Source organism: Salvia hispanica, chromosome 3 (genome assembly GCF_029641045.1).
Source record: "Salvia hispanica isolate PSC_SH4W2 chromosome 3, Shi_PSC_v1, whole genome shotgun sequence".
In the NCBI taxonomy this organism is placed as follows: Eukaryota; Viridiplantae; Streptophyta; class Magnoliopsida; order Lamiales; family Lamiaceae; genus Salvia; species Salvia hispanica.
Window position 1 is genome coordinate 38,007,617 of NC_142694.1, and position 14,097 is coordinate 38,021,713.

The following is a 14,097-nucleotide window of genomic DNA, read 5'->3' on the forward strand; positions in this document are numbered from 1 at the left end:
AGTTTATTACTTCATTTCGTTAGTTTATTACTTCATTCAGTTATGTTATTACTTCATTCCATTAGTTTATTACTTCATAATGTGTTATGACATAATTATCTTTCAGTTGAAGTAAATTCGGTATGTAATGAATGCGAAAAATTACTTCATAACATATGTTCATTTAGTTCATTATGCGGTGAATATGGTTCATTATTTACTCCAGCAAGTTTTCATTGAATAAAAAAAATTAAAAAAAATTATTTTTTTTTTAAAAAATTTAAAAAATAAAATAAAATTTATAAAAAAAATTAAAATTAAAATTTTAAAAAATTAAAATTAAAAAAAATATTTATTAAATAAAATATTAAATTAATTATAAATTAATCCTAATCACGAGATTAAGAAAAATGGATAACCCAAATTTGGTCTCTAGTTCGGTCTATAAGAAGAGTTCGACATTGATTTCAACTCTACTATAAAAAAGTATAAAGTGTATAATACTACTACTTAAGTTCTTCTAATTTTAGTTTTATAATTCAAATTTACAACCTTAATATTCATATTCAAATTATTTTTACATTTTTAAAAATTGGGATGTTAAAAAAAAATTTATATACGTTTATAAAAATAATAATATTAAAGAAAGAGTTTCTATTTGTTAGGAATTAACGACTTCCACCAGTTCACCTCTATATTTGTTAAAATCACATTCGGATCAACTTGTGACAATTAAAAATATAAAACGGCAGGAAGGAGTAGTAATTTTCAACCGACTCGTCCCCCATCAACTAGCAATTATTGTACTTTCAATTTCAACCCCCTGTCTACCAAACTATAACAATAAATGCACAATAAATGGAATAAATATATCTACATGAAGCGAATCAAGTATAATACATTATGTGTTTACAGTATATTTTCGTTTGTTGGAAGGTTAAGCCTTTAATTGAGCATCTTCTAACCCAGAAAATAATAGGCCAAAATGGTGGATCTTCGTGGCAAATTGCATCCATCAATAATCTTGAATGCATTCAATGACATGTTCTCAATACCTACACAAAATAATGTTGTTAGACCATCTCCAATTGTAATGCAAAACTTAAAATGATAGATATACATATACTCTATTACCTAATCTGGATCCATGTCAAGAATTGATAATATAGGAATATAGTATGTGATTCCAAACATCGGGGACTCCCGGTAGACACCAATGAGTACAATCGGAATAGCTGGAAGGGTTCGATAGTTGGTCCTTGCTTACAGTGTGAAAGAAGTTCTTGTAAATCGATGGATGAGCATCCTTTCTATATTCCGACAAATGCGTTATATTCAGATATTCGATGTTTATGCCTCGAGTCCCTAGTTTTTGCAGACAAACTTCTGCTGCTCTCATTCTTGCTTCAACTATTGAAAGACCAATTCTCTCATCCAAAATTGGCTCTGTTTCGTTGTAGCAATTGCGTTGCTCCTCCCATGTTTCACCGCTGCAGTGTCACTCGTTACCTCAACTATATCAACTAGACAACTACTATATAGTAGTATAACGTAAAATTGAAATCACTCCTTGACTTACTAGAGATGAAAAGGAGAAGGGCTCATGAAAAACATCTTTGTTTTAGTTCGATTTATGTTGATTTCTAGCCAATCTGACCACACGTCGAGGACCATTTCATAGAGACGAGTGCTCATCTTATCCACCGTCTTGTTTCTCGTATCCGAGCTCCCTAAAGATGTTCCCCATCTACGAAAAGAAGACAAGAAAACAGAGAGATAAGGTTTTTTTTACTTATATATACAAAAACTCAATATTATCAACAACTTTACTTACGCGATTGTCATCGGATCCGTCCACCACAAGTAGGAATTGAAGACGAGTATATCTGCATCGTTCCAGTGCCTAGCGTGCTTTTCTATCCCCATCAATCTAACGACCCGATCCTTAACACGATGAATAATTGGATCGTCGCAATTCGACTCTACCAAAAACGGAGACCAATATAATGCGATCGTAGCATTATATTCCTAAAACAACATAAAAACATTTTCATGTCTGATAATAGTAGTATTTCTTATAATAACTATTTTAATGTACGGCTTACAAATGACTCGAACGTATGCATATTCTCATCCCGCACAACCCTTCTCGGCGAAGCTGGCCCTAGCGCAGACTCGATCAAGCAGAGCATCGACGTCCATTGGTTCCGATTCAACGAGTCACCCACGAACACGAGCTTCTTCCCCCTTATTTTCTCAAACAACGCTGTTCCGTTGAATCTTTTTCAAATAAAAAAAAATAAGTAAAACTAAATTTGAATCTTCTAAAGAAAATAAAAAAAGAAGTATTCCTACCTCGGAAGATCACAGTGATGAGGCTGCCACCTCCAATTCCGATACTTGAAATCTTTCCTACCATACCTCTCACAAGCAAACTCAGGAAGCATAAAAGAGCAATTCCTCTCCTCATACAAAGGAACTGTTTGGTTGTCAAAAACCCATCTCCCTTCAAACAAGTTACACCTCCGACTCAAACTCGGCCTCGCCTCCTCATCATACGACACCGGAGCATCATTTCCGGCGTCGTTACATGCATTCTTGAGCTGCTTCTGCAGATCCAAGAAGCCTAAGAAGTCACCTGTCAGGTAAAAAACGGCTCCCACTAAAATCAAGAGAGACAAGCCAAGAATGCAGTGAGAAACCATCCCCATTTTCATTTTCTCATGCTTCATTTTTTTTCTCTACACCAAATTTTCTAGTAATGTGGTCTTATTTTTTTGTGAACACAAAATATTTGGGCTTTATCCCAATAATAATTTCACATGCTTCTTGCATTATTGCAAGAATATTTGTTCCTTTAATCCAAGAACCATCGTCGCTTCTCCACTCTGTCAAAAACACATGACCGTTTGTTAAAAGAAATCATAACAACAATTTTACAATTAGGAACGATTTTATATAGAATAAAAGGGTATGTTAACTAAGAGTGTCGGTTTGTACAGTGATAGACATTTGATGGGGTTATTATTAGAAGATAAAACATCGTTAGCAATAGCATTAATTAATTAATTTAATTGATAACGAATATTGTGTGGGGCAAGTGAGCTGGCATTTGGCCCTTGTTTGCAAGTGATAGACATGAATTTACATCAGTGAATAGTGACAAAATAGAAGCCTCCCTTTATGCGTTGTCTAAGAGCCACTCAATATTTCAGATTAATAATGTTTCTAATACATATATATAGTTCGTAGATGTATTGTCATAATTTGTGAATATAATCAAGATCTTATTTTTTGGAAAAAACTGCTAATATCAACTGAATGTTAGTGGTTCTTATGGAAGGTGTTAACAAGGTGAACGAAATTTTTTAAATTTAATATTCTCTCCGTCCGTCATAATTACTTGTTACTAGTTTCATTTTTAATTCGGCTACCAATACTTGTTACATTTACCTTTTACTACTTTTAAAAATGGATTTCATATTCCACTAACTCATTCTAAGTCACATTTTATTTTAAAACTAAAACTCCCCCGTCCCATTAGATAGAAAATATTTGCTTTTCGGCACGGGATTTTATATATTGTTGTTTTATGAGTTAATAAGAGGATAATAAAATAAGAGCGATGAAAAAATAGTGATGATGTTGTTTCTATTTTAGAAAACGTTTCATTTTTATTAAGACAATCAAAAAGCAAGATGTTTCATTTTAAATGGAACAATGGAGTATATAAAAGTAGCACTCTCATTCGACTAATGTATTTCAACTCATTTTTCATTACATGTCTTATAGTCCGTGTCGAGTCCAAATGTGTTAACTAACGGCGGACGGATGTAAGTAGAAAATTTTTCCGATTTAGTAAGTGAAAGAATATTAGATGAAAAGGGTGAATTTCAACGGTCCTCATCAAGGCAATTAGTTCTTAAATAGGTAATTAAACAAGATATAATTTAATAAAGTTATTATAGTGCATATACTTTAACGGTAGCTGCCGACACAATAATCTTTTGCTTTCATTCTTTTGTCGAGTCTTAGATTTTGTAATAAAGTAGTTGGATACAATTTGGTAAGGTTCAATGTGGACCTAAGTTGAATAAAGTCTATAAGGTCCAAAGTACTCACACCACGTAAATTATGTGTGACATTAAATTTAATAAATGTTTCATGATTTTATTTAGGTCCCATACAAACTTTTTTTACGGGATCCGTGGTACTCATTGTAAGGTAAAGTTATCTACCAGAGTAACTTTCATTTTTATGATATAACTAATTTTAATAAATAGAAGATAGTAAGACTATTTTATATAGACTGATAAGTGAGACGAAAATACATTGAATATGGAAATAAAAATATCATATCAAATCTCAACTGTGCAAAAATATATGAGTAACTGTTACTACTTACTAGTTTGAATTAGAAGTCAGAACAAAAATTTGAAGACGTCAGCTTCACACCGACGCAATGGCAGCGGACGAGATATTTTACGGTGTAACCACCTACGATCCAACCTCCAACGCACTCACTATTAAAAAAAAATTAAATATATTAAAAAATATTTTTTTTTATTCCAAATTTAGAGAAAAATTAAATAAGCATATACAACTACACATCGCCTCATCATTTCTCGATCGTGAAAAAACAACTATCCCTTTTTTTCAAAATATACACTCTTGGATCTTTTAGATACACACAAATTGGGAGGAAATTACTAGCGTTCGGAAATTTTAAAAATAATCATAATTTAGGATGCGAAAGAAAGCGTCCCTAAGTTGAGGACAAAATATCTTAATCTTTTAGTTTTCTAGAATGCTTCTATTTGTGTCCCCTAATTGTAGTTGAGATACTAACAATAAGGACACTTACATAATTAGACACACAAATTAGCATTCTTAATAGCGTTAAAAAGTGTCATTATCCGATTTTTTTTGTTATAGTGACGGCACAAGTTTCGATATACAATTGTTAAATTATGAGAGATGTGGATTGAAAAATACTCGATTGTTAGTGGAAAATAAAGCTTATTTCATTATAAAGAGAAGAATTACCGAAAACAAAAATAAACTATTTTATGTGTGAATAGAGTGTTTATGTGAATGGGACTAACATACGTAGTATTAAAATTCATAAAGCCTTGGCAGGAGCTCGTTTTGTCGTGTGCAAATAAATGTAAATTTTTTTGTACCCGCAATCATCCGCACTTAATACATTAATTAATTATAATTTCTAGTTTGTAATGAACTTAAATAATTTAGCTACTAATTAGAGGAGGAAGAAGATTATAATTGTGGGGGAATCAGTTTATGGAATCGAAAAATAATCATTCATATTTGTATTTATTATAGCTCCTTCATCCATCTTCAGACAAGTCACTATTTAAGGCAGGGCACATGCAATCCTTCCATTAAAATTTAAGACATTGAACAAATTCCATTACAATTTCTTCAGTGTTTGGTGAAATCATTAATGCTGTGAATTCCAAAATAAATTTGTATGACCAAAGCCAAATAAGACCATTCAATTATGTAAAAAAAAAAACATTTCCATTTCATTTTTGTTAGTACTATAATTTTACCTTGGTAAAATTATCTCGTGACAAATAATAACGCCAACTTTTAGTTGGATACATTGTTAAAAATGTAAGCATACAATAGTTCGTTCCAGACATCAGGAACTCCTGGAAGACACCAATGTATACAATCTGCATAACCAAGTGGATTAGATTTTTGCTCTTCTGTCAAGGGCTCCCATTGTTTTCTATGAATGGAAGGATGGCCTTCTTTTCTATACTCTGAGAGTTGAGTTATGTTTATCATTTGCACATTTACACCTCTTGTTTGGAGTTCATAAACTCCAGCATCTACTATCCTCATCATGTTAGGGTCTGTTCCATCTCCAATATACCCTTCCTTTGATATCATTTCAGTTTCACTATAGCAATTTCCTCCTTTCATTCCTCCCCATTCTTCTGCTCTGAATTTTGTCACCACCTTTATTAGTAGTGCTTATTAAAATTTTCAAAAATAAGTAGTATATGCATTTTTCTATATTTATAATATTTGATCACGGATCTACTCCCTTCAACCACCATTAATTGGCGGAAAAAGCTAGTGGAATGTGAGTCCTACTTTTATATACTCGGTGTGTTCTATCATAGTTGAGACGTTTCTTTTCAGCACGGCGTTTAAGAAAAAATATTTATTGTGTTAAATGGAGAGAGAGAAAAGAAAAGTAAGAGACGGGAAAAAGTAGAGACAATAATGTAAAAAAGTGAATAAAGTAGAAAGAATAAAGTAAGAAAGTGAATGAAGTAGGAAATGAAAGGTGAGGTAATTATTAACATATAGGGAAATGACTCAACTATAAATGAATTTTCCAAATGAAAAAAATGACTCAACTATGGTGGAACATATGAGTATTAATTTTATAATAAAATTTAAATGAAATGAGTCAGTGGAATGACAAGGTCCACTACCAAAAGTTAGTAAAATATAAAGGCGTCAATTAATCAAGACATACAAAATACTTGGTGTTAATCAGTCAGAGGAAGTAGTATATATAAATTAGTAATACCTCTCATGAGTTGGGGACATGCTCATAAAAAACAGTTGGGTCTTGGTGCGATTCACATGAATTTCCAACCAATCCGACCACGTTTTTAGAGCCATCTCGTAGCTACGAAGCATCTTTATTTTCTTATATATTCCATCTGTAGTATTGAATGAACCCCACCTAACCAATCAATTAATTAATTTATCAGCATATATCATAATCTCACCAAATCTATTAAGAGTACTGGTAGTATTATTTTCTAAACATAGATAGTAACTTACAAAACTTTCATTTGAGGTCTTCTCCACCATAGATAAGTATTGAAAACGAGTATATCGGCATCACTCCAATGACGCGCGTGCTTCTCAATTGCTTGAGCTCTCACTATGCGATCCGGTAATCGGTGACTAACCGGATCGTCTGAGTTTGACTCCACTAGCAACGGAGCCCAATAGAACTCGATTTTCGCATTGTAGTCCTTCACAAACCATAATTTTAAAAAATTACCACAGAGAAAGCCATTTTATTATTATTATTCACTCAATTATATATTAAGAATATTTATAAGTAGTAAATAATAGTAATAAAATAAAATGGAAAAGTGAACTCACTTTAGCCTTGAAGGTGATCAAGGCACTGCCATTGTTGTGCATATATTTTCGGCCACGTGGGATAACTTTGTCGAGCAAGCACACCATAGAAACCCACTGCCCTCTATTCAGTGAATCTCCAACGAAAACTAACCTTTTATTCCTTAATCTCTCTAATAATGCTGTGGCGTTGAACCTAGCTTTTTTAACATCAACAAACACACATTCCACTTCGCTCAAAAATCATCTACCAAAAATAATATCCTCAATCAAGTATTCGTCTCCAAAAGCACACCATTGTTAAATGTATCAATATGCAACAAGTCAAATTTTAATTTTTAAAATGAAAGTCGTATTATACTATATATATATATATAGCAAAACAAAATTATGTCCATGCATGAAAATAAAAATGTGGAAATAGAAATTTTTGTTGTGACTAAGATTCAGGAAACTTCGTAATGTAATATTCCAAGTCCGAAGATGATGAGACTGGCCAGAATTTGACAAAACTTCATGATTTAATACTCCAATTCTAAAAACGATGAGACTAACCAAAATTTGACAACATGTCATGATTTAAAAGGCTATTATCGCAAAAATATTAATATGCATGGGGGAGAAAGAGAGAGACCTAGGAAGGTCACATTGGTGAGGCTGCCACCTCCAATGCTGAAAATTTAAATCACTTCTCCCGAATTTCCCACATGCCAATTGATCCGACATAAACGTGCATTCCGCTTCTTTATACAGCGGATAAGACTCGTTATCGTAAACCCATCTCCCGGAAAACAAATCGCAGACGGCTGACCTCACCTTCTGCCCCTCCTCATCTTCTTGCATCAAGTAGCCGCTCTCCGCCGTCAGATAAACGGCTCCGACCACCAGCGCCGCCACGAGAAGCACTACGAGCGTCTGAAAACTACATCTGACATCGACCGCCGCCGCAAGAAAATCGGATGAGACATTGCTTTTTTTAACCATAACTTAGGTTTTTTCTTCGATTGAAGCATAGGTTTATTTTGTGTAGGGTTTTTATTTGTTTCTGTTTATGGGAGTTAGGTGGTGTTGAGCTATCAGGAATTGTTAGGGTGGAATGGATATATCTTTGCTGGTTTAGTGGAACCAATACCTTTTCCTAGTGGTTGCTTGCTTTGATTTTCTTTCTACTTCATCATTGCTTTATGGAGTATATCTTTTCATTTCAATTGCAAGTACTCCATAATTTGAATAATATGCAGATATTTTGGTCCCTAAAACTATTAATTTGGGCAGAGCGTGTTTTTGCCTTAGACCGACCCGATTTTGAATATTCTGGCAAAATACGTTCTAGTGGACAATTGTAAAGTCTGCCTGCGTCTGCACATAAAAAATTTAAAACTTTACGACGTTTCATTTCTTAACTTTTTCGATAAATCTTTGAATTTGACCGACAAATCGTACTTTGAATCGCCGGTATACTATTTTGTTTCTTAAATATTTTAATTTTAACCCTATGGTTTTACACATCATACGTCACATGAAGAGAAGTAGCGACAACTAGGATTTAAAATATCACGTAAATCATCTGGATCCACCTTCTGACCGTCATGGATAAAAACAACTAACGCCAAAATTTGTGATTTTTCTTACCACTTTTATACTTTATGGGAAATAACAGATTGTTGGGAAAGTTAATGGATTATTGGATCAAAATTCCTATGTACTCCCTCTGTCCCTCACACTTTCATTTTTAGTTTGTCCTACAAAAAATGTCACATTTCATTTTTTGGAAAATGTTCTCTATCACATTAATATAAATATATTATTTTCTTTTTCCACTTAATACACAAAACAACACCTCATAAAATCTTGTGTCAATCATCTACTATGGGACGGAGGGAGTATAATATTATTCCCAATGTCCTTAATAATTTGTCACCATGTGAACCAACACGGGTTTTAAGAAATGAAATAAAAAGTGAGTTGAAAAAGTTAGTGAAATGTGATTCTATTTTTATATGTTAGTTTTATAATAAAATGTGAGTGAAAATAATAAAATATGAGGCCCTCTATAAAATTAGATGACAAACTTTTAGTGATGGACAAAAATGAAAATAAGTGACAAATATATCAAAATAACAGAATTCAATACAAGGTTGACAGATTTCAAATATAAAAAAATTTCTTAATTTATACTACCTCCGTCCCTGAAAGTTACAAGTACCAGTAAAATAATAAGGATGGATGATTAATTGATCTGTGCTGCATAAAAAGTTTATTTTTGTTATACTATCATATCTTAATGGTCCTTTATATACAAATCGTACCCTTTAATGAAATGTGATTGTAATATTTCGAGTTCAACTTTTACTAAATTCATGGTTATTTACTAGTACTCCATATAATAGGATCGCCTATTGACGATGTTACTTAGTTTGGCTCGAATTTAAATAAATATTTTGTAGATAGTATTTCGAATGAAGAAAATGATCCACCGCATGAATGGAGATATGACCAAAAGGTAAAGTATATAGTATGTGGTTGGGGATACAACAAAAATAAAATATTATCAACATTGACTTAGAAACAATATTATCTCTACGGTTTTTCTTTTTTTCTATTTTATTCTCTTTCATTAACTCACAAAATAAACACTGCATAAAACCCGTGTTGAATGTTTCATATTTATCGGAATAGGGGAATACTTAAATCCAGGTTATAATTATCTATGTATATGAATTATTGTCGTAAAGTGTACTCTTGAACCTATTGAATTCTTATGAACTACTACTTCTATCACTTCTCAATACATAAATTAGAACGCACAATGTACTCTACATGTGTAGATAGAACAAGTTTAAGTAATGAGTCTTGAATTCTACTACACACATACAAATGAAAAGGAAAGTTGGCCAATCAAACAACTGTATGAGTTCATCTTATTATTTTGCACAATATAACAACTTGGATGTTGGGATGTTAGGTAGAGCAGTTTAATATTTGGTGAGCAGTTGGCATCTGCAGTCGTTCAAGTCAAGACAACTCTAATAAAACTCAGTTAGGGAAAATGGTTTTGGGCCCCACTAACCCATAGTTTCTATACTTGTGTTTTACATTCCAGCCACTGTCTTTTCCAACATACAGTCGATAGATAAAATTTAACTTATTTTTAATACTACGATTACTTAAATAAAAAGATTTGAATTATGCTTCTCAAATTAGACATATATGAGTTATCTTAATCATATTTTTTAAATAACAGTAGTCTATATTTTACACGAGTCTATATTTTCGAGCGCTATGTACTTCCTCCGTTCCACAAAAGATGTCACACTTGTGAGATGACACGAGATTTTAGGAGGTTTGGTTTTGTGTGTTAAATGGAGAGAGAAAATAAAATTTTTATATTCATGTGAGAAAGAACTTTTTCCAAAAAGGGAAATGTGACATCTTTTGGGGGACAAACTAAAAAGGAAAGTGCGACATCATTTGTGGGACGGAGGAGTATCATTTTTTGGATGTATGCCTGTCACAAATTAGTGATACTTCATTCGTCCACGAAAAATAAAACACATTTGTCATTTTTTTTTCTACAAAAAATAGAGCATATTTAAAAAAAGGAAAGTTTTCAACAACTCTTACTTTTTTTTCCTTCTCTCTTTCTAATAATATGGACCTCACATTCCACTAACAATACTTCTCTTATTTTTTTCCCTTCTCTCTTACTAATAATATGGACCTCATATTCCATTAACATTACTTCTCTCTTACTTTTTTCTCTTCTCTCTTACTTTATCAATTCTACATTAAAATCTGTGTAATTCACAATGTGTCTTATTTTTTAGGGATATTGGCACCTAATATCATGAAATTTTCAAAAAGTTGGGTTTTTCCCACGAACTTTGAAATTGACAAATAATATCACGAACTTTATCATGTGTTTGTTATTTCCCACCAATGCAAAAATTACGGCTATATTAATAGATTGAAGAACAATTTTGGAGGATGTGCTTCAATAAAAACTATCTTCAAAGATTGAAAAACTTGAAACTCTCGAAATTGTTGTCGAGAAATTACGAAAAAAAATTGTAAAATAAAATTATTTGCCTTAGTTTTTGCATAGGTGGGAAATAACAAACACATGGTAAAGTTTGTGATATTATTTGTCAATTTCAAAGTTCGTGGGAAAAATCCAACTTTTTGAAAGTTCTATGATATTAGATGCTAATATTCTTATTTTTTATGGACGGAGGAAAGAGAGTATGTAAAGTAAGTTTTTCACAATTGTATAGATCAAGCGGGGTTGACATAGTTTTGTTGATAGACATGGAAAGGAACTATGTCTTTTTCTTTCTAATTTAGAAATATCTTAACCGATTCCAGGAATAATTTTTTTTTTTTTTAGGGTTTAGGTATTCCAGGAATTCTTGTTGTGTCCCTGTTTCTATAACCCTCTTTTCTCAATGAGGCCTCCAGAATTGCATAGTTACATAGTACATCCCTTCACGAAAAACATAAATTATTTTTACTTTGGAATAATACTTCCTCCGTCTCTAAAGAATATGCACTTTGAGTTCGGCAAAGGTTTTAATACAAAAATTGGTAAAATAAGAAAGAGGTAGGGAGAAAAAGTAAATAAAGTATTGTTAGTGGAGACTGAGGTCCACCTCATTAGAAATAAAAGAGTTTTTAAAATTGGAAAGTGCATATTCTTATGGGACGGACTAAAAACGAAAAAATGCATGTTCTTGTGGGACGTAGGGAGTATTAAATTGGACTCACCAGTACATGATTCATTGCAATAACAATACTACCACCTTTAAATATTGATCACCAAAGATGTCAGGATTCTTGGATTACGGACAACTCGCACCTTTTGATAAATCAAAGCAATGAATATAACCAATATCGCATACGAAAATGAAGTGTAGCTCAGTTGGTAAGATGATTTCCCTCTAACCAATACGTTGGGGATTTGACTCATAACGGGGGTAGATGGGAAACCATTGTTGATCCTCTTAAAAAAAATAAATCATTATTACATGTTCAATGTTATGTCAACAATGATTAAAAAATAACAATCACTGAGATCACGCCTTTTAGTAAATAGTCAACAAAGACTTATCTCGTCTGTTATATATGTTAGATTATTTTAGTGTTATACCACAACAATGTCGATTTCCTAAGGTAAGGGAACATGCGGACTAACAACGCAAATTAGGTAACCAATGTCGATCTAGGTTGTAAAGTACTCCATCTATCCCACATAATAGATGACACACTTGGGAAATGGCACGGGATTTTAGGAGATGTTGTTTTGCGTGTTGTGATGAGAGAGAAAATAGATTTATATTAATGTGAGAGAGAAATGAAATGTGACATCTTTTGTGGGACAAACTAAAAAGGAAAGTGCGGCATCTATTATGGTACGGAGGGAATATTATTTTAGTTCTGCAAAGAAACGACTGTATCATTTTCTGTGAACGTTGTTCAGGACCAGGCTACTACGCAGAAGAATTAGACTTGTTTTAAATGTTTGAGAAACATCCAAATAAATGTATAAATAAACACAATTCAATAAAATTACTTTTTTCTCGTTTTGGGTTAAAAGTGGATTGTAATCGTGCAACATGTTCGAAACATCCTTTGATATACTAATCCTAACACAAATATTCTTCTATTCTTCTTTACAGCTTGATCATCTTCCTGATTAAATCTTTCACGTTTAGAGTTTGTTTGTTATGTAGTCAGGATTACTTAACTAGTTAAAAATCATGTGAAATTATTTAGTTTTAGATTGTTAGATTTTCATTAGTTAGTATTAGGTATATTTGATTAATTATGCAAATACTTTAATTTCTATATAGATTTTCATTTATGTTTAAATTGTGAGTGGATAATATTATTCCAAAAATATTTATTAATAAGCAAATTACCAACATAAAAATAAACATAATTTTACACATAGGGCACACAAAACTCTGGCTGTCGACGCAAATTCAAAGAAATCTCTTGTGCGGCCTATTTTAATTTCGAATGCATTGATAGAATATTATGTTGGGAGGAATGGCCTAATTATGAAGCGCAACGAATAAACAAACCTCTTCAATATGATAGGAGCACAATATAATAATATCTATTGTGGACGAATCAATAATACGATAATGAGAAATGATAATAGAAAATATCAACACCAAAATTTTACGTGGAAAACTCTCTTCAATGTGAAGAGATAAAAACCACGAGACGCACCAGTCTACCATATTGAAAGGTTGTATTTTGTCTCTGCGTGTTCAAATAGGAAATAGCAGGTTCCCTAGATCCCGCAAGTCCACCAGATCACTCGGTCTAGGAACTCGTGGGTCGCGAGGAATCCCGGTCGTCGGACACACAAAGCACTTTTCCTTTCAAAAAAAACCCTCAACCACTTTACTAAACCTAGTATAGGGAAGTAGGAATCGATCCCACAGAGAAGGATGCGTAATACTCATGTTCAAGGATTTGGGAGTGTTTTTGGTGTTGGCTGCTGCCACGCATTTTCTTAGGTTGAGGAAAATCAAAATCAACTTGACTTGGGAACCTTTAAAAATTCTTAAACTAACAGCTAGATCTAGGAAATAAACCTACTGTGGGGACCATGTCTAAAAAAAGCAAGGTACGACTGAAAAGTTGGCAGAATAACTAACTCTCGTACTAACTGACAGTGACATCGTCTTCTACAACCAAATTTGCGTAAAACTTCTTAAGAAAAACAGCATGAGCAAAACAAAAACAGAGCTACTGACTTGAAATCAAATTTATGCATAATAAACGAAGAACTTAACAGATCTGCATACCCTAGACGAAGTAAAATAGAAACCAAGAAGAAATAAAACAAATCTATCGAACTACTGTCTTTCCACACGCCAAATCCAACCTCAGACGCTAAATCCACTCCGGATCCAAGCGTCTGACGTGAACTCCAAACAGCAGAAACTCTCCATCACGTCAGATTTT

General features: G+C 32.7%; 2 protein-coding genes across 3 annotated transcripts; both read right to left on the reverse strand.

The window, feature by feature from the left end:
- Positions 1-834: 834 nt before the first annotated feature.
- On the reverse strand, positions 835-2,954 carry LOC125216177 (protein trichome birefringence-like 34). Of its 2 annotated transcripts, none has more exons than XM_048117823.2 (6): positions 2,335-2,954; positions 2,085-2,259; positions 1,814-1,923; positions 1,559-1,726; positions 1,114-1,469; positions 835-1,034 (listed from the first exon to the last, which is right to left on the reverse strand). In XM_048117823.2, the coding sequence occupies exons 1-5, from the start codon at positions 2,709-2,711 to the stop codon at positions 1,130-1,132; spliced, it is 1,170 nt and encodes a 389-aa protein (XP_047973780.2). In that variant the 5' UTR covers positions 2,712-2,954; the 3' UTR covers positions 835-1,034; positions 1,114-1,129. The 2 variants fall into 2 exon arrangements, with proteins under 2 accessions (XP_047973780.2, XP_047973779.2); XM_048117822.2 differs by having other exon boundaries at positions 1,814-2,007.
- Positions 2,955-5,505: 2,551 nt separating this feature from the next.
- On the reverse strand, positions 5,506-8,301 carry LOC125211645 (protein trichome birefringence-like 34). The gene is made up of 5 exons (XM_048111525.2): positions 7,754-8,301; positions 7,141-7,315; positions 6,811-7,007; positions 6,551-6,709; positions 5,506-5,950 (listed from the first exon to the last, which is right to left on the reverse strand). Exons 1-5 carry the CDS (start codon positions 8,101-8,103, stop codon positions 5,593-5,595), a joined length of 1,239 nt encoding a protein of 412 aa, XP_047967482.2. The 5' UTR covers positions 8,104-8,301; the 3' UTR covers positions 5,506-5,592.
- Positions 8,302-14,097: the final 5,796 nt, after the last annotated feature.